Source organism: Microcaecilia unicolor, chromosome 2 (assembly GCF_901765095.1).
Source record: "Microcaecilia unicolor chromosome 2, aMicUni1.1, whole genome shotgun sequence".
In the NCBI taxonomy this organism is placed as follows: domain Eukaryota; kingdom Metazoa; phylum Chordata; class Amphibia; order Gymnophiona; family Siphonopidae; genus Microcaecilia; species Microcaecilia unicolor.
In genome coordinates, this window is record NC_044032.1 from 652,307,742 (window position 1) to 652,331,893 (window position 24,152).

Consider the following 24,152-nt stretch of genomic DNA (forward strand, 5'->3'; position numbering starts at 1 on the left):
CATCTGTTACTCCCTCCCGTTGTAATCAGTTTAATTTAATTTATTGTATATTTCCATCTGAAATTATTTCTTAGTAGCTTGACTTAAATAATGTGGACAAAAGTAAGAAAATTTTTTTTCTTGTATTATACCATTGTGATATAATGCACTATGTTATATTGCTTTATTATATTTCTGATATTTCAGTGCATTTATGTTAGTTGATATAAATGTTAAAATTTATATAAAAAAAAAAATAATAAGGGCCCTGTTTACTAAGCCACGCTGTAGGCATGCTTAACTTTTTGGTGCGTGCTAACGCTAGAGACACCTATAGGAATATATGAGTATCTCTAGCGTTGGCGCGCACAATGCAACAATGTGCCTTAGTAAACAGGGCCCTAAATAATATAGGAATTAATGGAGATACTTGAGGCATTCAACACACAACATTCCATGAGTCAGATGACTTCCCTTCATGTTAATCCTGAAGGATCTATTGGCCAAAAAAAACATCAATCCAAGTCAATACCTTTCTTGGGATTCCAATTTCATTAAGCTTCAATAGCGGTAATTTGTGGTCCACCACATCAAAGGCAGAAGCTAAATCAAACACAATTATTAAAACTTGTTTTCCCTTGCTTAATAAACTTCTACCTCAGTCTCCATGGCTGCCTCTGTACTAAAATTCTCGTAAACCCTTTGATTCATGCAAAATACTATGTTTTTCCAAATAGTACAGCTAATGTTATTGTTATGAACAGAGACTCGTAGTAGCGAAATACTTGTACTTCATTGCAATACTTAAGTATGATTTTCAGTACTTTTAATTGAAATGAGTTACATTTTTTGTGATACTTTTTACTTGTAACTCGTTAAAAATAAGCAATGGACTGTGAAAAAGGGGAGGCCCAGGGTCAACCGGTCAAGCCCATCTGGTGAGTGTGTATGTGTGGGGGGGAGGGCTGTAAAATAGGGGAGGCCCGGGCCCTGTAAAAAATGATGGATGAGACATTGGGGGGCTGTGGTGTGTGTGCGAAAGGGAGGGAATGGCAGGAATGTCAGATGCTATGGGGAGGGAGGGAAGGAAGGAAGGAAGGAGAAAGGGGCCCATTTTGAGCAGCCCACAGGTCTGCCATTCTGCACTGTTTCTGTTTCTTTGGTTTTGCACTGTATGCAGAGTATGGCTTCTTGGGGTTCAGTTTAATTTTTGTCTACATGTTTCTATTTTTAGTTTGTGGTTACTTATTCTATACTTCATGAGGGGCTACCTTTGTTCATGTGTGGAAAAAGGCCGGGTATTCTGTTAGCATCATCTGTGTAGGACTGATCTGTATTAATTCAGGGCTCCTTTTATTGATTGATTGATTGATTGATTGATTAGGATTTATTTACTGCCTTGTTGAAAGAATTCACTCAAGGCGGTGTACAGTAAGAATAAATCAAACGAGCAATAGGTATTTACAGCATTAAAAATATTCAAATAACAATACAAAGTATGGCATAGTAGACTACTTACAATGTCAACACAATGCATAATAGAACATTTTAATAGGCAGTGAAGGGTATAACTACTACTACTACTTAACATTTCTAGAGCGCTACTAGGGTTACGCAGCGCTGTACAATTTAACAAAGAGAGACAGTCCCTGCTCAAAGATGGAGCATATAGATAGGTAAGAGAGTAAGAGGAGTTAGAAAATAAGGTGACTAATTTAAAAAGAAAGCAGCAGTACTGATTTCTGCGTGGTAAATGCGATGACGCCCATTCAATTCCTGTGGCCTCTGTCGCATGTACTGCGGCTTTGTAAAAGGAGCCCTTAGGTTGTTTAGTTTTCCAATATGTGAATTAATGTTCTTCTGCCCACTGCAATGTTCAGGGTTTTTTTTCTAGGAAAGACCTTGTTTAAACCCCTAGAAGTTAGCTTGTAAACATACCTGTGATCCAGCTTGTTAAGAATACTTTTTACTTTGTAGTAAAAAAAAGTAGTTTTAAGAGCTGTACTTTATTACTTTCATGTAAGTATTTTTTTTTTTTTGGGGGGGGGGGATAAGATTTTATACTTTTACGTCACTACTTTTGAAGCCAGTACTTTTTCTTTTTACTTAAAAGTAATGAACCCATCTCTGGTAATGAATCCCTCCATTATTTTTTAAACTAACAAAAATCAACATAACACCGAATACAGAAGACCTATACCAAAACATTCAAATAGGCTACGTCAACGCCAGATCCGTAGTAAACAAAACAACAACAATAACAGACTGGATCACATCAGCGAAACTTGATCTACTCTTCATCACTGAAACATGGATCCATGATCAAAAGGACCCTATCATCTTAAACCTATGTCCTCCAGCATATAAAATCACCCACTGGATCAGGAAAGGAAAAAGAGGAGGGGGCATAGCACTCATATACCGATCTCACTTCATGATTGAAACCACGGCAGAATCTTTAACAACCCACCTCGAAATAGCCTCAATCAGAATCCACCATAAAACCCTGCTCGACCACCTAAATTGCATACTATTCTATAGACCACCATGCAGCTGGAACGAAAGCCAGGTGGACTTCATGGACTTCATTTCAAACATATGTGTATCCAACTCCAACACACTAGTACTAGGAGACATTAACCTTCACCTTGAAGACCAAAACTCTACCAATGCACGAGAATGCAAGGACTTCCTTCATCTATGCGATCTCACATGGCCACACATGCAAAAAACCCACGCGAAGGGTTATTCACTCAACCTTTTCTCACACAAACTGTCCACTGATCAGAACCTAACTGTAACACAAACTAAATGGACAGAAACACCATGGTCTGACCATTACAAATTAAGCCTGTCCCTAAACTGGCGGAAAAGTTGCTCTCCCCACACATGAGACACACAACTCACACCACAAGAGGCCAAGTAGACCCAGTTACTTTCTGGCACCAGATATACAACAACGTCTGGACAGCAAAAATGGAATCCGTATATTACCTCTCAGATTGGGACAAAAGATGCAGACACGTACTAGACGAAAGAGCACCCTTACAACCTAGAACCTCACAGAGACATACCTTGATACCGTGGTTCAACGATGAATTGAAAAAACTAAAAACACAATCTAGGAAACTGGAACGCGCATGGAAAAAAATAAAAAACAAACACACACTCAACGCATGGAAACAACTACAAAGGAAATACAAATACGCAATAAGGCAGACCAAAAGATTGTACTACAAAACTAAAATTGGGCCAGACTACAAAAACACGAAGAAACTATACCATCTCGTGAACAAACTACTGGACACAACGCTGGTCACCACAACCCATACTGGCATCCCATCTACAGACAACCTTGCTAAATATTTCAATGAAAAAATCGTAAATCTACACAAAGCCCTACCTAGGAACAACATGGACATAGAAAACTTCATTAGTGGTCTAGATCCAACCCCTGGTGAATACCCTGCTGACCAAATATGATCAAATTTTGCCCCCCTCAGCACCGATACAGTCACCCAGGCGATTAAAAATACTCCAGTAGCCACTGTTAACTGGACACCTGTCCCAGCTACCTAATACAATCTGCCCCCCATCACTTCATAACAGATCTCACATCCCATTTAAACTTCATGCTACAGCAGGGTACCTACCCCAAAGAAAAAGGCAACATCCTGCTCATCCCAATACCAAAAGACACCAAGAAAAAAACAGATGACATTACCAATTACCGCCCAGTAGCATATATCCCATTGGTAGTCAAATTAATGGAAGGTCTGGTGACCAAGCAACTCAACGACTACATAAACAAATTCACTATACTACATGAGTCACAATCAGGATTTCGACCCCTAGACAGTACCGAAACAGTACTACTTACTCTCCTAACCAAATTCAAGCAGGAAATAGAAATAGGCAAAAGCATTCTTCTCCTCCAATTTGACATGTCAAGTGCATTCGACATGGTCAACCACAACATACTACTAAGACTTCTAGAACACTTCGGAATCGGTGGCAGTACTCTTAACTGGATCAAGGGCTTTCTAACCACAAGAACATATCAAGTGAAATCAAAATCAAATATATCATCACCGTGGAAACCAGACTGCGGAGTGCCGCAGGGATCACCACTATCACCGATCCTTTTCATCCTCATGATGATGCCACTAGCCAATACCTTATCCACCCAAGGCCTTAACTCATTTATCTACGCTGATGACGTTACATTATATATGTTACCTAATGTATGTTACATTCCTATTTATCACATAGAAATTAATATGCACTACCACAATGTATTCCTCTCTACCACGTATGCATGCACCTTAATGCAGCGACTTTTGTATTCTGTGACCTGGAAATGGCAATCGCCATTACGGCAAATGTAAGCCACATTGAGCCTGCGAATTGGTGGATACAAATGCTAATAATAATAATAATAATAATATGTTCCCTTCAAACATGACTTGGCAGAAATCACTAACGAAATCAAACTCAGCTTAAACACCATGAACTCATGGGCTAACGCATTCCAACTAAAACTCAATACAGAAAAAACACACAGTCTGATCATCTCATCATCTCATCACAATACAATACATACAAACCCACAAGCATCAACACCCCAGGATACACCCTCCCTATCTCAGACAGCCTGAAAATTCTTGGAGTGACAATTTACCGTAATCTCTTACTTGAGACCCAAGCGAAATCCACCATAAAGAAAATGTTTTTCTCAATGTGGAAACTCAAACGCATGAAACGATTCTTCCCGACGGAAATATTTCAAAACCTGATACAAACAGTGGTACTAAGCCATGCAGACTACTGTAATGGAATCTATGCGGGATGCAAAGATCAAATCATAAACAAACTTCAAACCACCCAAAACACAGCAGCCAGACTTATATTTGGAAAAACACGTTTTGACGGTTCCAAACCACTCAGAGAAAAACTGTATTGGCTACCAATCAAAGAACGAATCACGTTCAAAATCTGCACGACTGTTCATAAAATCATTTACGGCGAGGCACCTGGATACATGGCAGACCTCATTGACCTGCCAACCAGAAATACCATTAAATCTACACGATCATACCTAAACCTCCACTACCCAAGCAACAAAGGACTCAAATATAAATCCACCTATGCATCCAGCTTTTCTTACTTAAGCGCACAACTATGGAACGCACTGCCAAAAATAGTAAAATCTATGCCAAACCACCTTAATTTCCAGAAATCACTAAAAACGGTCCTTTTCAAAAGAGCATACCCCACCGACCCAACATAAAAATACATGGACACCTGCGACACAATGCAACCAAAGAACGTAAAGGACATTACCTGACTCTTCCTCCCCCCCTTTCTAAGTTCCCCCAACTACACCTACCTTACAATGTACCTTATCTATCACAACATCACCTTGTATTCATTCATACCATGTATTTGTTCAGACCAGAATCGGCTAACGCCGTTAACAGCAATATGTAAGCCAGATTGAGCCTGCAAAAAGGTGGGAAAATCTGGGATACAAATGCAATAAATAAAACAACAGGTTAGAAGCTACGGTCTACAATTCATAAATGCTTTGACTCTCGACTGAAAGGCGGTATATAATTTTTCAACAAACAATTAGATACTCATGCAATTAAATCCAAGTTCAAGCTGAGCTACAATTCACGTACTATAGGTATTTTTTACATCCACTTGGGCTCAGAACTATCTAAGGACTAGATTAATAATGTGCATTAACACTGTTTAACACATGTCATTTAACGCAAGTCCCATTATTCTCAATGGAACCCATTTACCAATGTACATAAGTATTGTCATGCTGAGACAGACTGAAGGTCCATCAAGTCCAGCATCCTGTTTCCAACAGCGGCCAATCCAGGTCAAAGTACCTGGCAGATCCTAAAAAAGTACAATACATTTTATGCTGCTTATCCTAGAAATAAGCTGTGGATTTTCCCCAAGTCCATTTTAAGTATGGTCTATGGACTTTTCCTTTAGGAAGCCATCCAAACCTTTTTTAAACCCCACTAAGCTAACCGCTTTTGCTACATTCATAGTAACATAGTAGATGACGGCAGAAAAAGACCTGCACGGTCCATCCAGTCTGCCCAACAAGATAACTCATATTTACTGCTTTTTGTGTATACCCTACTTTGATTTGTACCTGTGCTCTTCAGGGCACAGACCGTATAAGTCTGCCCAGCACTATCCCCGCCTCCCAACCACCAGCCCCTCCTCCCAACCACCGGCTCTGGCACAGACCGTATAAGTCTGCCCAGCACTATCCTCACCTCCCAACCACCAGCCCTGCCTCCCAACCACCGGCTCTGGCACAGACCATACAAGTCTGTCCAGCACTATCCCCGCCTCCCAACCACCAGCCCTGCCTCCCGATCTTGACATTCTCTGGCAATGAATTCCAGAGTTTAATTACACATTGAGTGAAGAAAAATTTTCTCCTATTTGTTTTAAATTGACTACATTGTAGCTTCATCGCATGCCCCCTAGTCCTAGTATTTTTGGAAAGCGTAAACAGACCCTTCACATCTACCTTTCAACTCCACTTATTATTTTATAGACCTCTATCATATCTCCCCTCAGTCACCTTTTCTCCAAGCTGAAGAGCCCTAGTCGCTTTAGCTATTCTCATAGGGAAGTCGTCCCATTCCCTTTATCATTTTCGTCGCCCTTCTCTGCACCTTTTCTAATTCCACTATATCTTTTTTGAGATACGGCGACCAGAATTGAACACAGTATTCGAGGTGCGGTTGCACCATGGAACGATACAAAGGCATTATAACATCCTCATTTTTGTTTTCCTTTCCTTTCCTAATAATACCTAACATTCTATTTGCTTTCTTAGCCACCGCAGCACATGGAGCAGAAGGTTTCAACGTATCATCAACGATGACACCTAGATCCCTTTCTTGGTCGGTGACTAACGTGGAACCTTGCATTATGTAGCTATAATTTGGGTTCCTCTTTCCCACATGCATCACTTTGCACTTGCTCACATTAAACGTCATCTGCCAATTAGACGCCCAGTCTCCCAGTCTCGTAAGGTCCTCTTGTAATTTTTCACAATCCTCTTGCGATTTAACAACTTTGAATAACTTTGTGTCATCAGCAAATTTAATGACCTCAATAGTTACTCCCATCTCTAGATCATTTATAAATATGTTCCCAGCACAGACCCCTGGGGAACTCCGCTATCTACCCTTCTCCATTGAGAATACTGACCATTTAACCCTACTCTCTGTTTTCTATCTTTTAACCAGTTTTTAATCCACAATAGGACACTACCTCCTATCCCTGACTTTCCATAGAACTTTAGAAAAGTAAAATGAGAGCAGATACAGACCTTATGGCTTATCCAGTCTGCCCACAAACTACTAATATTTACTAGCCCTTCCTGTTCCTTAGAAATCTTCTGTTTCTGTTCCAGGCTTTCTAGAATTCAGATTCAATCTTTGTCTCCACCACATCCAGTGGGATTCTGTTCCACACATCCACCGCCCTTTCTGTAAAGAAGCATTTCCTTAGATTACTCCTGAGTCAGTCCCCTTTCACCTTTGTCTTATGCCCCCTGTTCCAGGTCTTTATTTCAGTTGAAAGAGACTCACTTCCTGTGCATTTATGCCACGGAGGTATTTTTAAATAGCTCTATCATATCTCCCCTTCTCGCCTCTCTTCCAAAAAAGTACATGTGTGTATCTTTAAAAATCTGTCCCTTTGTGCTGTATGACAAAGACCACTGACTATTTTTAGTAGCTGCCCTCTGGACCGACTCCATCCTGTTTATATCTTTTTGAAGGTGCAGTTTCCAGAAATATACACAGTACTCTAAATGAGGTGTCACCCGAGACTTATACAAAGACACCTTCTTCATCACATAGGATCACACCCTCTTTCGTGCAGAAGAAGTGAAGTACTTTATTTCCCTATACTGCGCCACACCCCTTCAGGTTTGCTGGCCAAATACACGACCCAGCATTTTTTGAGCATTAATTCTTAGCTGCCAAATTCCAGATCGTTCTTCAAGGTTTGCTAGATCCTTCATCATGTTATGCACACCATCCACAGTGTCTGCCCTATTGCACATTTTGACATTATCTGCAGAGAGACAAACCTAACAGATGTTCCTTCCGCTATATGGCTTAGAAAAAAATGTTAGGAAAGACCTGGATGAAGAGCTGATCCCTGTGGCACACCACTGGTTACACTAATTTCCTCAGAGCAAACTCCGTATACTGCTGCCTTTTGTCGCCTACTGCTCAACCAGTTTCTAACCCAGTCATTCACTGTAGGGACAATACCAGGAGTAATCAGTTTATTTATACTTTAAATTGCCTACGTGAAACTGTCAAAGGCATGCTGCAATCTAAGTACTAGGGATGAGGAGCTAGAAAATGTTTCTTTATTGTCATTTATGAGAATTTTCATTTTCTTTGGATTTTTCTAACTCCCTTTTGTTTTGTTATCTCCGATAATAGTGCACATTCTTTGGAATAGTGTGCATTATGTGGAAATAGGGAGCGCTATTTCAGAAAGAGGGCCTACTCTTTTCCAAAGTTTCTCTATGGACAATGGTTTGCACATGAACAATCGTGCATGCATGCAAGATGTTTCCATTATCCGGGAAAGAGTGCATGCTCTTTCTAAAATAGTATACTATTATTTGTACATAATACACACAATTATTTGTTAATGAAAAAATGTTAATTTTTTTCTGCTTGTTTTTAATTTCATAATGACATGAAATGACGGCAGATAAAGACCTGTACAGTCCATCCAGTCTGCCCAACAAGATAAACTCATTTTACATGGTATGTGATACTTTATACCCGAGTTTGATCTGTCCTTGCCTTTCTCAGGGCACAGACCGTAGAAGTCTGCCCAGTACTGTTCTTGTCCTAAGTTCTGAAGCTAACATCAAAGCCCCTTAAAATGTACACTCCAGTCCATCCCTATCTATTCAGTCACGATCAGGGCGTAGACCATAGAAGTCTGCCCAGCTCCTGTTTCGTTTCCAATTACCAGCGTCACCACCCAATCTCCGCTAAGATTCCACGGAACCATTCCTTCTAAACAGGATTCCTTTGTGTTTATCCCAGGCATGTTTGAATTCCATTACCGTTTTCATCTCCACCACCTCCCACGGGAGGGCATTCCACATATCCACCACCGGACCACCCTCTCTGTGAAAAAATACTTCCTGACATTAGTCCTGAGTCTGCCCCCCTTCAACTTCAATTCATGTCCTCTAGTTCTACCGCCTTCCCGTCTCCGGAAAAGGTTCGTTTGCGGATTAATACCTTTCAAATATTTGAATAGGATACGATATGCTGTTGACATTTCCTATGTTGTTACAAATGACAACCCATCCTTACTATGTACTCCACATCTAGTGCTCTGGATCTTTACTTTCTCTTTAAGATTAAGGCTAAACCCATAGCCCAAAGTATTAAGAAGGGTACTCAGATGATTAAAAGCTGTACAAAACAAGAGTGGTGACAGGGAGTTTCCCTGAAATATTCCTCACTAGATATTTACGTTAGGAATCACAAATTCAAACAATCCAGAAAAAAGCACAAAGGGCTCTCAAGAATGGAAGATGTGTGCTTTGTTAATGACCCAACAGAGGCCATGTTTCAACGTGACTAACGCCTGACTCAGGGGTCAATTCAAGCAACACAAGATGTGTGAATCGTGGCTCAAAATGTACAAAATGTAATTCACCATAATAATAGTCCACTCCGAGAGGTTAGACACGAATAGCTGGAGCAGAAAAGAATGCCAGGAAATTGCGCCAAAAACCCCAAAACTTTCCATCTTCATACTTCAAATGGAGTGTGGTTTGCCACATTTTCATGGTGAAATTGAGGTACTCGATCAATTACATAGTAACATAGTAATATAGTAGATGACGGCAGAAAAAGACCTGCACGGTCCATCTAGTCTGCCCAACAAGATAAACTCATATGTGCTACTTCTTGTGTATACCTTACCTTGATTTGTATCTGCCATTTTCAGGGCACAGACCATAGAATTCTTGCCCAGCACTAGCCCCGCCTCCCAATCTCGGCTAAGCTTCTGAGGATCCATTCCTTCTGAACAGGTTTCATTTATGTTTATCCCACGCATGCTTGAATTCCGCTACCGTTTTCATCTCCACCACCTTCCACGGGAGGGCATTCCAATGTCTACCACTCTCGCTGTGAAAAAATACTTCCTGACATTTTTCTTCAGTCTGCCCCCCCCCTTCAATCTCATATCATGTCGTCTAGTTCTACCGCCTTCCCATCTTCTCTTCTTGCCCTTCTGTTCTAGTGCCTTGATGTTATTGTAATTGCTATGATTGTATATTCTGTGAACAGTTTGTAATTTGTAGGTAGACAACTCCACTCCTACCCTAGCTGAGAAAATATTTAACCATCTCTCTGACCTCATGTGCAACTTTCTTTAAATCAGTCACCTTACTTTCTAACTCTCTTACCTATCTATATGTTCCATCTTTGCTTTGTTTATTTTATTTATTTATGTATTTATTACATTTGTACCCTGCGCTTTCCCACACATAGTAACAATAAAAAAATGTTTTAAAAAATTACAAGTCATATGAAGTATATACATTAGTAGTAAACGTAATATGCAATTTGTAGTAAACGTAATAATAATGGGGTTAGCAAATAAGTAAATTGAACAAATGAGGAATTGGGTGTACGATTAGATTGAATATGGAGGAATAAGGTGTAAGAGGGAATGGGCGTAGGGAGGTAGGCATAGGAAGATGAAGAGGAATATGTGGAGAGGAAAAGATTTGGGATAGCAATAAGAATTATGGAAAACATGGTCAATATATAACAATCGTTGGTAAAAGTCATGTGTGCACGCTTTAGTTAGTTTAATTGTTAGGGTAGGCTTTCTTGAATAGATGGGTCTTCAAAGCTTTTCTGAAGGGCAAAAGGCTGTTAATTGTTCGGATTGGTCTTGGTAGAGCATTCCAAAGTTGGCTATTACGTATTGTTTTGACATTGTAAGTAGTAGACTATGAGGGGCATAATCGAACGCAAACTCCTATCTCCATGGGCATCTATGTCCGAAAATGGGTACGTGAAGAGGAGGGACAGACCAGATTTTTGAAAAAAATGGACGTCTTTGTTTTATTTCGAAAATGCGGTTTGTATGGACCAAATGCCATGGATTTGTTCGTTTCTGAGCTGGACGGGGTTTTTATTAGTGATAATGGAAACTAAAACCGGCCAGCTCAAAAACGTCCTAATCCGAGCCATTTGGTCGTGGGAGGGGCCAGGATTCATAGTACACTGGCCCCCCTGACATGCCAGGACACCAACTGGGCACCCTAGAGGTCAGTGCGGTGGACTTCAGAAACAGCTCCCACATGCATAGCTCCCTTACCACGGGTGCTGAGCCCCCAACCCCTCCCCCAAAACCCACTACCCACAAATGTACAACACTACCATAGCTCTTAGGGGTGAAGGGGTCAGTGGGTTTTGGAGGCCTCCCATTTACCAGCACAAGTGTTACAGGTAGGGGGGATGGGCCTGGGTCTGCCTGCCTGAAGTGCACTGCGGTACCCACTAAAAGTGCTCCAGGCCTCTAGGACTTGTTGCTGCTGTCGAACTTGGGCACACCAGTTGACACCTGAAGACTAATCTCTCCGAAAACGTCCTTTATTGGAATAAGCACGTTTACTCACAGTTAACTGCAGATCAGAGGTTGTGCCCCACTGGCAAAGAGTCTCCCTGGTACTGAGATTAGCAGTAGGTCACAGCTGGCAGAATGCTGTACAATGCCCACTTTCAGTAACGTGGGTAACACATGAAAGGGAGCTAAAACTGGCTTACAAAAATGGCCACTACCTCATGGACTACCGGAAACAAAACAGGGCACAAAACAGAGAGAAAAGCACCATGGGAGTAGAGCCTACCAACTACCAACATCGTGAGCATTTAACACAAGCTAGTGGAATCACGGAGCCCAATACCCTACACCCACCACAATGCATTGCTGATGTGACTTTGCAGTGTGCATAACAGAAAAGGTGTCACACTCACCCGAGAGCCACATCAGAACCAGGGAAAGGCTGTCAGAGGGTAGAACAATGGAGGTGGGTACGGCATTTGAGGCTGGCAAAAAAAGTTTGTAAAGTGGGTTTTTTTTGGTGGGAGGGGGTTAGTGACCACTGGGGGAGTCAGGGGAGGTGATCCCTGATTCCCTTCAGTGGTCATCTGGTTAGTTGGGGCACTTTTTTGGGAGTTGGACCTGAAAAAAAAGGGTCAAAATAAAGCGGACCAAATTCTTGTCAAAAACTCCCTTCTTGTTTCGATTATCAGCTAAAGACGCCCATCTCTTCTTGGCCGATAACCACGCCTCTGACACGCCCCCGCCCACTTTGTTCGTTCCTGCGACGGAGTGCAGTTGAAGACGACCAAAATCGGCTTTCGATTATACCGATTTGTTCGCCCACGGGAGAAAGACGCCCATCTCCCGATTTGGATCGAAATATGGGCGTCTTTCTCTTTCGAAAATAAGCTGGTATGCCATACTTTGTATTGTTATTTGACTAATTTTACTGCTCTAATTGCCTATTGCTCATGTTTGATCTATTCTTACAGTACACCGCCTTGAGTGAATTCCTTCAAAAAGGTGGTAAATAAATCCTAATAAATAAACTTACTGGTCCGTAATTTTTGAGAAATGTTTTTCCCGTTGTTAGCCAATCTGGTATCAGATCTGGCTTTCTGATCAACTGATTTTGCAGTCGGCCAGGTCGTGGTGGAGTGACGTTAACTGTTTGAGTCAAATTTGGGCACCATTTCTCTGGCCTTTCCCAGTTTGGGGCTTTTTTTAACCTGCTTTCCAGTTATTTTGTAGTTACTTCAGGCCACTTCCTAATTTTGATGTTTGCCTTTTCCAACCCCTCTCATATACTGGGAAGCTCTTCTGCTTCTTGAGTACAGTCTACAGGGTCTTTGTATACATTTCTCTAAAACCTTTCTCTTTTAGTTTTAATTGGTGTTTTTTTCACTGTACTGATGATCTTTCTCAGTTCCCAGTAGAACTGTTTTGGGTGTCTCTAAATAGTTTATTTTGATATCGCGCCTTCTGTTTTCTTTGTGTTTCCTGAATTTTTGTGCTTCTGCTGCTACTTTCAATTATTATTGGAGCATATGAATTTCAGATCATCTAACATTAATGCAGGCTTATTTCAGTTTGATGTTTGGATCTTTCTCATTATCATTTGTTTATCTTGATCTTTTGAAATATCTGTCTATCAGGGACACTTGAGCCTGCAGAGATTTTATTTTTCTGTCAGTGCATTTTTTCCAAAGAGGAGCTGTTGTCTCTCTCCTTTTTTTTCTGGTCCTGTGTTCTTTTTAGTGGAAGTTTTTGCTGCATAATTTTGAATTCGATTTACGTATGCAATATCAATAAATGGATGATTTATACAGATTATGAACTTATTGATTTTCCTCTAATTTTTTTCCCCCAGCAGTTAGGTTTAGCTTAGGCCAGTAGTCTTCACTCATTTTTAAGTCCGAGCTACTTTGGATCCAATCAGCTAAATGAGGAGCCCCCAAACATCTTCCAGTGTGAGATAATTACAATGCTGACCAGTGCGTGTTAACAACATCCATCCCATCAGCCTACTATTTATCCTCAAGGAGGTGGGCATTGCCTTGTCCTTCAAGCATATGGCTCTTCCTCCCATCCACTTCCTCCTGTCTGTCATGAACTTGGTTAGAGAGGCAGAGAGTAGCAGAAGAAAAACGCCAGAATGATGATGAGGGCCGCCCCAGAAGTCTCCAAAGACCCGCCATTGGCCCCTGGACCTGGCATTGAAGAACACTGGCTTAGGCAATCATTCCCTCTCTTGTGCCCCAGCACACCTATCAGTTTCTAGGCAGGTCAGGACCTCCACTGCCAACTCCTCGACCTACAAGTCCCTCTCCTGACTCTCGACTCTCTCTCCACCCACTGGTTTGTCCCACACCTACTCCTCACTCAACTTCTTACTCTGACCTACATCACTCTCTCCCTCTCACACCACACACTCATCCTTGACAGATGCCTCCCCCAAGTGCTGTGTTGAACCTGTCCTTCTGTACTCCTTTCAGATCCGCTCTCTCTCTCTCTCTTTCTGCAGCATTGCTAAGCTGTGTTAAGATGTCCTAACTCAAATACTTTTCATAATTATGTCCATAGATCTTATATTTGCATCGGTTTCCTTTTCCAGCTTTTCCTTTCATGTTTTTTTCTCTCGCTTCCATTTTTTGGCATGCCCTCTTTGTGTATCCTCTGTAATCAGATAAAAGGTATGTGGGCATTATAGTAGCAGTGCGTAATCTCCTTGTTATCCTCAGGAGTCCACCTAACAGTTTCATTAGATTCTGTGGCTTATCTTCAGCTGCAGTGGGTCCTATTGCTGCATCAGGGATGATGTCTTCTCCTGAAGGTTTTGCACTGTTGGTACCACCATCTTTAGCCCTAATGCGAAAGCTATGGATAGGCTTTTTTTTTTGTCCTGGGTAGCATGCAACCAGTATATCTTACCTCCTTTTTCCTCCCTACTAAACGTCTGTTGTACTGTTGCCTTGCTGAGGTTTGGTGTAGATCTTATACATCAGGTCCTCACATGAAGATACCCAGCAAGACTTGGGAAGAAAGGTTTGCTGCTTCCTAAAAATTTGTGTCAACGCAGAAAAGCAAGCACTATGTCCTATTTTCAAACAGGCCTCTGCCATTCTGGGGAAATTGTATAACAGTGCGTGTATATATAGGCACCCATTCTGTAAAGGAAAGTAGGCACCTTCTTTTTTTTATATTGGGTGGCGGGGGGAAGAGGGGTTGGTGGTTGAGAGGCTAGGATAGGGGAGGGCAGACTTATACGGGGTCTGTGCCAGAGCCGGTGATGGGAGGCGGGACTGGTGGTTGGGAGGCGGGAAATACTGCTGGACAGACTTATACGGTCTGTGCCCTGAAAAAGACAGGTACAAATCAAGGTAAGGTATACACATATGAGTTTATCTTGTTGGGCAGACTGGATGGACCGTGCAGGTCTTTTTCTGCCGTCATCTACTATGTTACTATATAGAATGCTAGGAAAAAAGGCCCGTTTCTGACACAAATGAAACGGGCGCTAGCAAGGTTTTCCTTGGAGTGTGTGTGTTTTACAGAGTGTGTGTGAGAGTGAGTGTTTGATAGAGAGTGACTGTGTGAGTGTGTGTGACAGAGAGAGTGAGACTGGGTGCGAGAGTGTGTGTGTGAGAATGAGAGTGTATGCCAGGAGCCCCCCCTCCCTCCCAGTTCCAGGGTGGCCCCCCCCCTCCCTCCCAGTTCCAGGGTTTCCCCTCCCTCCCATTTGCAGGGTCAGCCCTCTCCCCCTGTGTCCCAGTTTCTGGGTCACCCGTCCTCCCTCCCTCCCACCCAGTTCCAGGGTCCGCCTGCCCCCCTCCAAGTTCCAGGGTCCGTCCCCCCTCCCAGTGTCGTTGCCCCCCCTCTCTCCCTCCCTCCCAATTCCAGGGTCGTTGCCCCCCTCTCTCCCTCCCCCCTCCAGCCACCCTGCAATGTTTAACTGCAAAATTAGGGAGCTGTGTAGTGTAATAAAACGCACCTGCAACGTTGTGAAGCTGACTCCGTGGCTTCACTGAAGTGAAGGGTTCATAAGGTTCGTCAGATTCATCAGCCTGTCAACATCTCTCTCAGCCCCGCCCTCGCGCCTCTGATAGGTCCGCCGCCCTCGACGTCATCACATTTTGACGCAAGGGCGGGGCTGAGAGAGATGGTGACAGACTGACGAACCTTACGAACCCTTCACTTCAGTGAAGCCACGGAGTCAGCTTCACAACGTTGCAGGTGCTTTTTATTATAGTAGAGACTAGTGTAACAGGTTAGAAATGTGCCTAGGTTTTAGGGGTGAGCACTTATACCAGCCATAGAACTTGTATAGTGCTTGCGCCTAAATGCTGGAAATAGACATATAGAGGGACAAGCCTCTACCACAAGCACTAGTGCCTTGCAGAGCTAATACACTAAATACAAAGGTGCAGTGCTGACTTTATTTGGCTGATGCAAGGACGTGCAACAAGGCCTTCTTGGGGCTTCTCAAGTCACAACAAAGGACACCAGCAAATCACTTGTCATAATCTTATCAAACCATCTGAGACAGCACTGATAACAGAATGATATAAAAGATGAACATCTCCAGCTGAACAATAGAACCTTTCATCTGATATCTACTCATCAGCTGTCCTGTCTACACACTTTCACTAACGGACCCATTCCTGCTGTTCCCGAGGGACCGGCTTATTGATCTTGGTCGTAAGCCAAGCTCTGCAAACACTTGCAGGTAGCAACAAGTGACACTGACTACTGTGTCTAGGGAGTTGCATGTTTGTTTTAACTATGTCCGATTAGTGTATATTCCAGCAGTTTTAAATTGATATTTAGCTTTTTATTCTGTGATATTCTAATTATTTCTGATTTATTCAGTTGTAAATCTTTCTGTCAATAAAAATGTTTACTATTTCTATCAGTTTAATGTTTCCAGTTTAGTAATATTAAGCATAGATAAAGAATTGAACACAGTATTGCTCATTGAGAGGCATGTCATTATTCCATAATTTCCAGAGTGCTTTGTAAAAAAATAATATTTGCACATCTCTACTTACACTGTCCCAGTAGGGGCTCCCCCCGTTTTCTATTTCTGTTGATGGCTCTCTCATTCTCCCTGTCTCCTCAGCTCGAAACCTTGGGGTCATCTTTGACTCTTCTCTCTCCTTCTCTGCTCATATCCAGCAGACCGCCAAGACCTGTCGTTTCTTTCTTTACAACATCCATAAAATCCGCCCCTTTCTTTCCGAGCACTCTACCAAAATCCTCGTCCACACCCTTGTCACCTCTCGTTTAGACTACTGCAATCTGCTTCTTGCTGGCCTCCCACTTAGTCACCTCTCCCCTCTCCAGTCGGTTCAAAACTCTGCTGCCCGTCTCATCTTCCGCCAGGGTCGCTTTACTCATACTACCCCTCTCCTCAAGACCCTTCACTGGCTCCCTATCCGTTTTCGCATCCTGTTCAAACTTCTTCTACTAACCTATAAATGTATTCACTCTGCTGCTCCCCAGTATCTCTCCACACTCGTCCTTCCCTACACCCCTTCCCGTGCACTCCGCTCCATGGATAAATCCTTCTTATCTGTTCCCTTCTCCACTACTGCCAACTCCAGACTTCGCGCCTTCTGTCTCGCTGCACCCTACGCCTGGAATAAACTTCCTGAGCCCCTACGTCTTGCCCCATCCTTGGCCACCTTTAAATCTAGACTGAAATCCCACCTCTTTAACATTGCTTTTGACTCGTAACCACTTGTAACCACTCGCCTCCACCTACCCTCCTCTCTTCCTTCCCGTTCACATTAATTGATTTGATTACTTTATTTATTTTTTGTCTATTAGATTGTAAGCTCTTTTGAGCAGGGACTGTCTTTCTTCTATGTTTGTGCAGCGCTGCGTATGCCTTGTAGCGCTATAGAAATGCTAAATAGTAGTAGTAGTAGGGGCCAGTGTGATTATGGTTTATTCCTACGTAACTTATAGTACTCTATAAGTAATGAGCATAGGTGTGTGTCCCACCCAGACTGTACCTGTGTGTGAAGCGCTGCGTACGACTGGTAGCGCTATAGAAATGATTTATAGTAGTATTAGTACCTGTGAAATACAGGCTCTTTAAGATATATGCTTATTTACAAAATAGTGCTTAGGTGGATATTCGGCACTTGCACACATATGAGTAATCAGTGCGTAAGTATGCTCACCTATTTTATAGAATTGCCTCCTATGCGCTGAATTGCTTCCTGTTCCCCACCCCCACTTTTTACTGTCTCACATTTTCTCAAGACATGATGCAGGAGCTGGTCTATCAAATATGTAATTAAAAGATTGATACACTTTGGAGAACAGGCTGTGTTATAGTGTCAGAGAGTGGTGGTATCTTGCTAGTGGGTCATTCTCTTGTCTAATGCATACGTAAGAGTTCTCACTAATGGAGGAGTGGCCTAGTGGTTTGAGCACTGGTCTTGCAATCCTGAGGTGGCCAGTTCAGATCCCACTGCTACTGCTTGTGATCTTGGGCAAGTCACTTAACCCTCCATTGCCTCAGGTACAAACTTAGATTGTGAGTCCTCCTGGGACAGAGAAATATCCAGAGTACCTGAATGTAACTCACCTTGAGCTACTACTGAAAAAGGTATGAGCAAAATCTAAATAAATAATATTTGAGATTCTACATGAAATGTTGCTACTATTTAAGATTCTGAATGGAATCTTGTTACTCTTTACCATTCCAGAATCTTGCTACTCTTTGGGGTTCTACATGGCACATAGGGGAATGGAGGAGTGGCCTAGTGGTTAGGGCACCAGTCCTGATATCCAGAGGTTGTGGGTTCAAATCCCACTACTACTCCTTGTGACCTTGGGCAAGTCACTTAACCCTCCATTGCCTCACATACAAGCTTAGATCATGAGCCCTCCTGGGACAGAGAAATATCCAGAGTACCTGAATGTAACTCACCTTGAGCTACTACTGAAAAAGGTGTCAGCAAAATCTAAATAAACATTCTTTGAGATTCTAGATGGAATGTTGCTGCTATTTGAGATTCTGTTGCTACTATTTGAGATTCTACGTGGAATGTTGCTATTATTTGAGATTCTGTTGCTACTATTTGAGATTCTACAGGGAATGTTGCTATTATTTGAGATTCTGTTGCTACTATTTGAGATTCTACGTGGAATGTTGCTATTATTTGAGATTCTGTTGCTACTATTTGAGATTCTATGTGGAATGTTGCTATTATTTGAGATTCTGTTGCTACTATTTGAGATTCTACATGGAATGTTGCTATAGTGGAGGAGTGGCCTAGTGGTTAGAGCAGGTCTTGCAATCCAGAGGTGGCCAGTTCAAATCCCACTGCTGCTCCTTGTGATCTTGGGTAAGTCACTTAACCCTCCATTGCCTCAGGTACAAACTTAGATTATGAACCCTCCTGGGACAGAGAAATATCCAGAGTACCTGAATGTAACTCACCTTGAGCTACTACTGAAAAATGGGTCAGCAAAATCTAAATAAATAGTAAAAGTCCTGTTGTAAATTCATCATCTGCAAAGCTTTTTTCGAAAGATAATTTTTATTCTATTTTATATTGATGTTTTTTTAACATGATTTAGAGTAAATCACCAGCCATCTGTTTTTCTTTGAAGAACTGGTAACCAGCAAACCCTTAGCATTTTGTGAGGGCCCAGCGCATGGTGCCAGGGGTGTCATCGAAGGCAGCTGAGGGAGGTGGATAACCCATGTGCCTTGTTTTCTCATTGCAGGCTTTGATGCGCCCTGGACGGCTTGACAGAATCATCTATGTGCCTTTACCAGACGCTGCTACGCGCAGGGAGATTTTCAGACTGCGCTTTCACTCCATGCCCGTCAGTAAGGAGGTCTGCCTGGACCAGCTTGTTGCACAGACTGAGAAGTACTCAGGGGCCGAGGTAAACAGTTTTCATATTGTAATAGACAGTGTTTGTCAATGAAAGATCACCAGGTCTCATGATGCCCCTCACTCTCTGACGTTTCAAACATACATACAGACTGGATAGGCCATATAGTCTGTGATTTAGTGCTGAACATTTTGTTAGTAAGTCATGGCAGATAAAGACCTGCGTGGTCCATCCAGTCTACCCAACAGTCACATTCGTTATCAAATTGTTATTGAACCAACCATCCGATAGTATTATTACATCATTTTATTTGCTAAGGCCCACTTTACAATGTCTTCCCCTCCCCACTGCTCGGGACAAATGAGTATAGTCTCTATCTTGAGGATGGAGCACCTGCCATATGTCTATTAAGTCCAACTGATGGCACATGTTGGGCAAGCCTATGCTGGTTGGAGGTTGGTAGAGGCTGTAGGAAGGGACTTACTATTGTTGGGTCCCAAACTGAATTAAAGTCACTCCCAACCACTGAGGGTGTGATAGAGTGATTCAAAAGATTAATAGTCACACTCTTATAAAACTTACGATTGAATTGGTTAGGAGCATAAATATTGCAAAATATCAGTTTCTGGTGACCTACTGACCCTACTGATAGATACCACATAAAAGGTATCTATCAGTAGGGTCAGCAAAAATGGTGCGAATTTGCTCCATTATCTCCTTCCTAAATAAAATGTCCACTCCTCCCTTCATAGTAACATAGTAGATGACGGCAGAAAAAGACCTGCACGGTCCATCCAGTCTGCCCAACAAGATAACTCATATTTGCTACTTTTTGAGTATACCCTACTTTGATTTGTACCTGTGCTCTTCAGGGCACAGACCGTATAAGTCTGCCGAGCACTATCTTTGCCTCCCAACCACCGGCTCTGGCGCAGACCGTATAAGTCTGCCCAGCACTATCCTCGCCTCCCAACCACCAGCCCTGCCTCTCAACCACCGACTCTGGCACAGACCGTACAAGTCTGTCCAGCACTATCCCTGCCTCCCAACCACCAGTCCCACTTCCCACCACCGGCTCTGGCACAGACCGTATAAGTCTGCCCAGCACTATCTCCACCTCACAACCACCAGCCCCTCCTCCCGATCTTGACTAAGCTCCTGAAGATCCATTCCTTCAGCACAGGATTCCTTTATGCTTATTCCACGCATGTTTGAATTCCGTTACCGTTTTCATTTCCACCACCTCCCGCGGGAGGGCATTCCAAGCATCCACTACTCTCTCCGTGAAAAATACTTCCTGACATTTTTCTTGAGTCTGCCCCCCTTCTTCCCTTGTGCCGCAGCTGCTACACAGTCCCCCACCCACCAAGTTTTAAGCTTGGCAAATTCAAAGGCATTCAGATGTGTTTCCTGTAGATGAGGACTTTGTAGATGGTGTAAACTTTTTGTTCGTTTGATGGGCGAGTTAATCCCCCCCCCCCCCCCCACATTCCAAGTTACAATTTTCACTGTGATAAGCCAGTATATGAAACATAATCAAAAACAAAACCAGTGATTGTGTCCTAAAAGGGTCATCCCAGGCAGCAACCCCCCCCCCCCCCCCAGGTTATCATATTCCAGTGACCAAAGGCTCCCAATAACATCTCACCAATATCGCCAATTATCCAAGAATACCTTTTTAAAACATTTGTTCAAGCCCCTGTAAGTATAAACCTCCCCCTTCCCCTCTCTCCAAAACCTCCCACCCACCCCCAGACCCTTCCCACCCCCTTCATAGACCCCTGAGTTCCCATCATAGGGACCTTCACATCTAAAGACCCCCCCCCCCCCCCATTACTCATCCCTTAGTAGTAACCATAATACAGTCAAAGACATCAAACTCCTTCAGACTGAGATATCTTCGTGTCGAGCTTGGAGTCCAGAGGAGAAAAAAAGAAAAAAAAACAACAGATGCGGGCATCATCACCAGTCAATACGAGTGGTGGCCAGCCCCACAGCCACCAACCTGGAGCCAGTGGCCCGACAGTAGCAACTCTACCTTGATAGGCAAGCAAACAAAGTGGCCCCCAGCCAAGAACCCAGCCCTCATAGGGCCATGCAAACACAGCACAATTTCTCAGGCTGGAGCCCCCCGCAAGGGAAGCAGGAAAAAAAAAAGGGTCCGAAAGCGGGCTATGATACTGATCTTCGAATTGAACTGCCAGCATCCTCACAGAGAGGAAAACAACAGCCAGACCAACCTAAGTCGGAAGTCAGCCCTGCAGTTCTCAACCTTGGGATGAAGTGGTCACAGTCTTCCGTCCTTCAATCTGGATCAGGTGTGCCTGGGCCTCCTCCATCGTGTTGCAAACCTGAGTATTGCCATTATGAGTCACATGCAATGTGGCGGGATAGAGCAGCGCAATGCGAACTTTAATAGAAAATTATTTTGAGCAAATAGGGGCAAAAGATTTGCGCTTTTACCACCCCGGGGAAGTAGTTTTGAAAACGTAAGACGCGCTTGTTATCGTATGTCAGCGCTTTCCCAGCCCGCACTGCCTGCATAATGGTGCTTTTGTGTACGAAATTAAGAACTTTCCGTATCAGCATGCGGGGTCTGGTGGATGTGGTCAGCTTAGGACCCACTCTTGGGCCCATAGCATTCTGGGAAGTGTAGTGCGCATGTCAGCCACAGTTCCAAGAATCCAATAAGTTCTTTGTCTGCTGTTGATTCAGGGAGGTCCACCAGACAGAGGTTATTCCTCCAGAACCTAGGTCCTCCACCTTGCTTTGCAAGCTGTGCGTGGGAATCCTCCACTGCTCTAGTCTGTGCCTGACATCCCGCATGGCCCCTGGTCAGTTCCTCCAGCTGAGTTTGTAGTCTTTCCAATTTGGAATCTATTGGATTCAATTTCCTCTCCAACATTTCCTCTAATGCTGAGGTTATCTGCGTTGTAATCTCTGTGACCCAGGCAGAGGATGCTGATTGTCCCGCTGGGCTCGGAGATGCTGCCATTTTGTCTTCAAGTGCCCGGCTGCGGCTTCTCTCCTTATTTTGCAATGCGCTGTCATTCTGAGCAGAAAAATGGTTCAAGTGCTTCAGGAGAGATTCACCAACTGTTCCAGGTGAAGAGAGTGTACTTGAGAGGTTCGCTGCCTGGTAAAAATCAGGGATTTCAATGAGGTGGCCGGAGAGGCTCTCTTAAGCAGCAGCTCACGGTCATGGTGAAATTGCATCCTTAGACTTTCATTACTGCTGCAAACCCCGTGGGCTGAAATTCCCCACAGGCCTTGCAAGATGCCACAGAGACTGGTAACATTCCCAAAATACATCATAGTAACATAGTAAATGACGGCAGATAAAGACCTGTACGGTCCATCCAGTCTGCCCAACAAGATAAACTCATTTTACATGGTATGTGATACTTTATATGTAACCCTAAGTTTGATTTGTCCTTGCCATTCTCAGGGCACAAACCGTACTAAGTTCTGAAGCTAACGCCGAAGCCCCTTAAAATTTACACTCCAGCCCATCCCTATCTATTCAGTCACGATCAGGGTGTAGACCGTGGAAGTCTGCCCAGCTCCCGTTTTGTTTCCCAATTACCTGCATCGCCACCCAATCTCCGCTAAGATTCCACTGAACCATTTCTTCTAAATAGGATTTCTTTGTGTTTATCCCATGCATGTTTGAATTCCGTTACCGTTTTCATCTCCACCACCTACCGTGGGAGGACATTCCACATATCCACCACCCTCTCCGTGAAAAAAATACTTCCTGACAATAGTTCTGAGTCTGCCCCCCTGCAACCTCAATTCATGTCCTCTAGCTCTACCACCTTCCCATCTCCGGAAAAGGTTAATTTGTGGATTAATACCTTTCAAATATTTGAACGTCTGTATCACGTCACCCCTGTTTCTCCTTTCCTCCAAGGTATACATGTTCAGGTCAGCAAGTCTGTCCTTGTACGGTTTGCAAAGCAAATCCCATACCATTTTTGTAGCTTTTCTTTGCAGCACTTCCAGTCTTTTTACATCTTTAGCAAGATACGGTCTCCAAAACTGAACACAATACTCAAAGTGGGGCCTCACCAACGAATTGTAGAGGGGCATCAACACCTCCTTTTTTCTGCTGGTTATGCCCCTCTCTACCCAGCCTAGCATCCTTCTGGTCAGGGCCGTTGCCTTGTCATAGTAACATACAGGCATATTTTCAAAGCACTTTGGGAGGCTAAGTTCCATAGGTTTCTATGGAACTTTAGGAGGCTAAGTGCTTTGAAAATGAGCTTGATAGTAACATAGTAGATGACGGCAGAAAAAGACCTGCACGGTCCATCCAGTCTGCCCAACAAGACAACTCATGTGTATTACTTTTTGTGTATACCCTACTTTGATTTGTACCTGTGTTCTTCAGGACACAGACCGTATAAGTCTGCCCAGCACTATCCCCGCCTCCCAACCACCAGCCCCACCTCCCAACCACCGGCTCTGGCACAGACCGTATAAGTCTGCCCAGCACTATCCCCGCCTCCCAACCACCAGCCTCTCCTCCCAACCACCGGCTCTGGCACAGACCGTATAAGTCTGCCCAGCACTTTCCCTGCCTCCCACCACCGGCTCTGGCACAGACCGTATAAGTCTGCCCAGCACTATCCCCGCCTCCCAACCACCAG

At 43.3% G+C, this 24,152-nt stretch overlaps 1 protein-coding gene across 1 annotated transcript in view; it reads left to right on the forward strand.

Moving 5' to 3' along the window:
- SPATA5 (spermatogenesis associated 5) overlaps window positions 1-24,152 on the forward strand; it is a 488,555-nt gene that overhangs the window by 390,698 nt on the left and 73,705 nt on the right. The window contains 1 exon segment of the mRNA XM_030191768.1: window positions 19,387-19,551. Within this exon segment, the coding sequence (XP_030047628.1) occupies window positions 19,387-19,551 (165 nt within the window).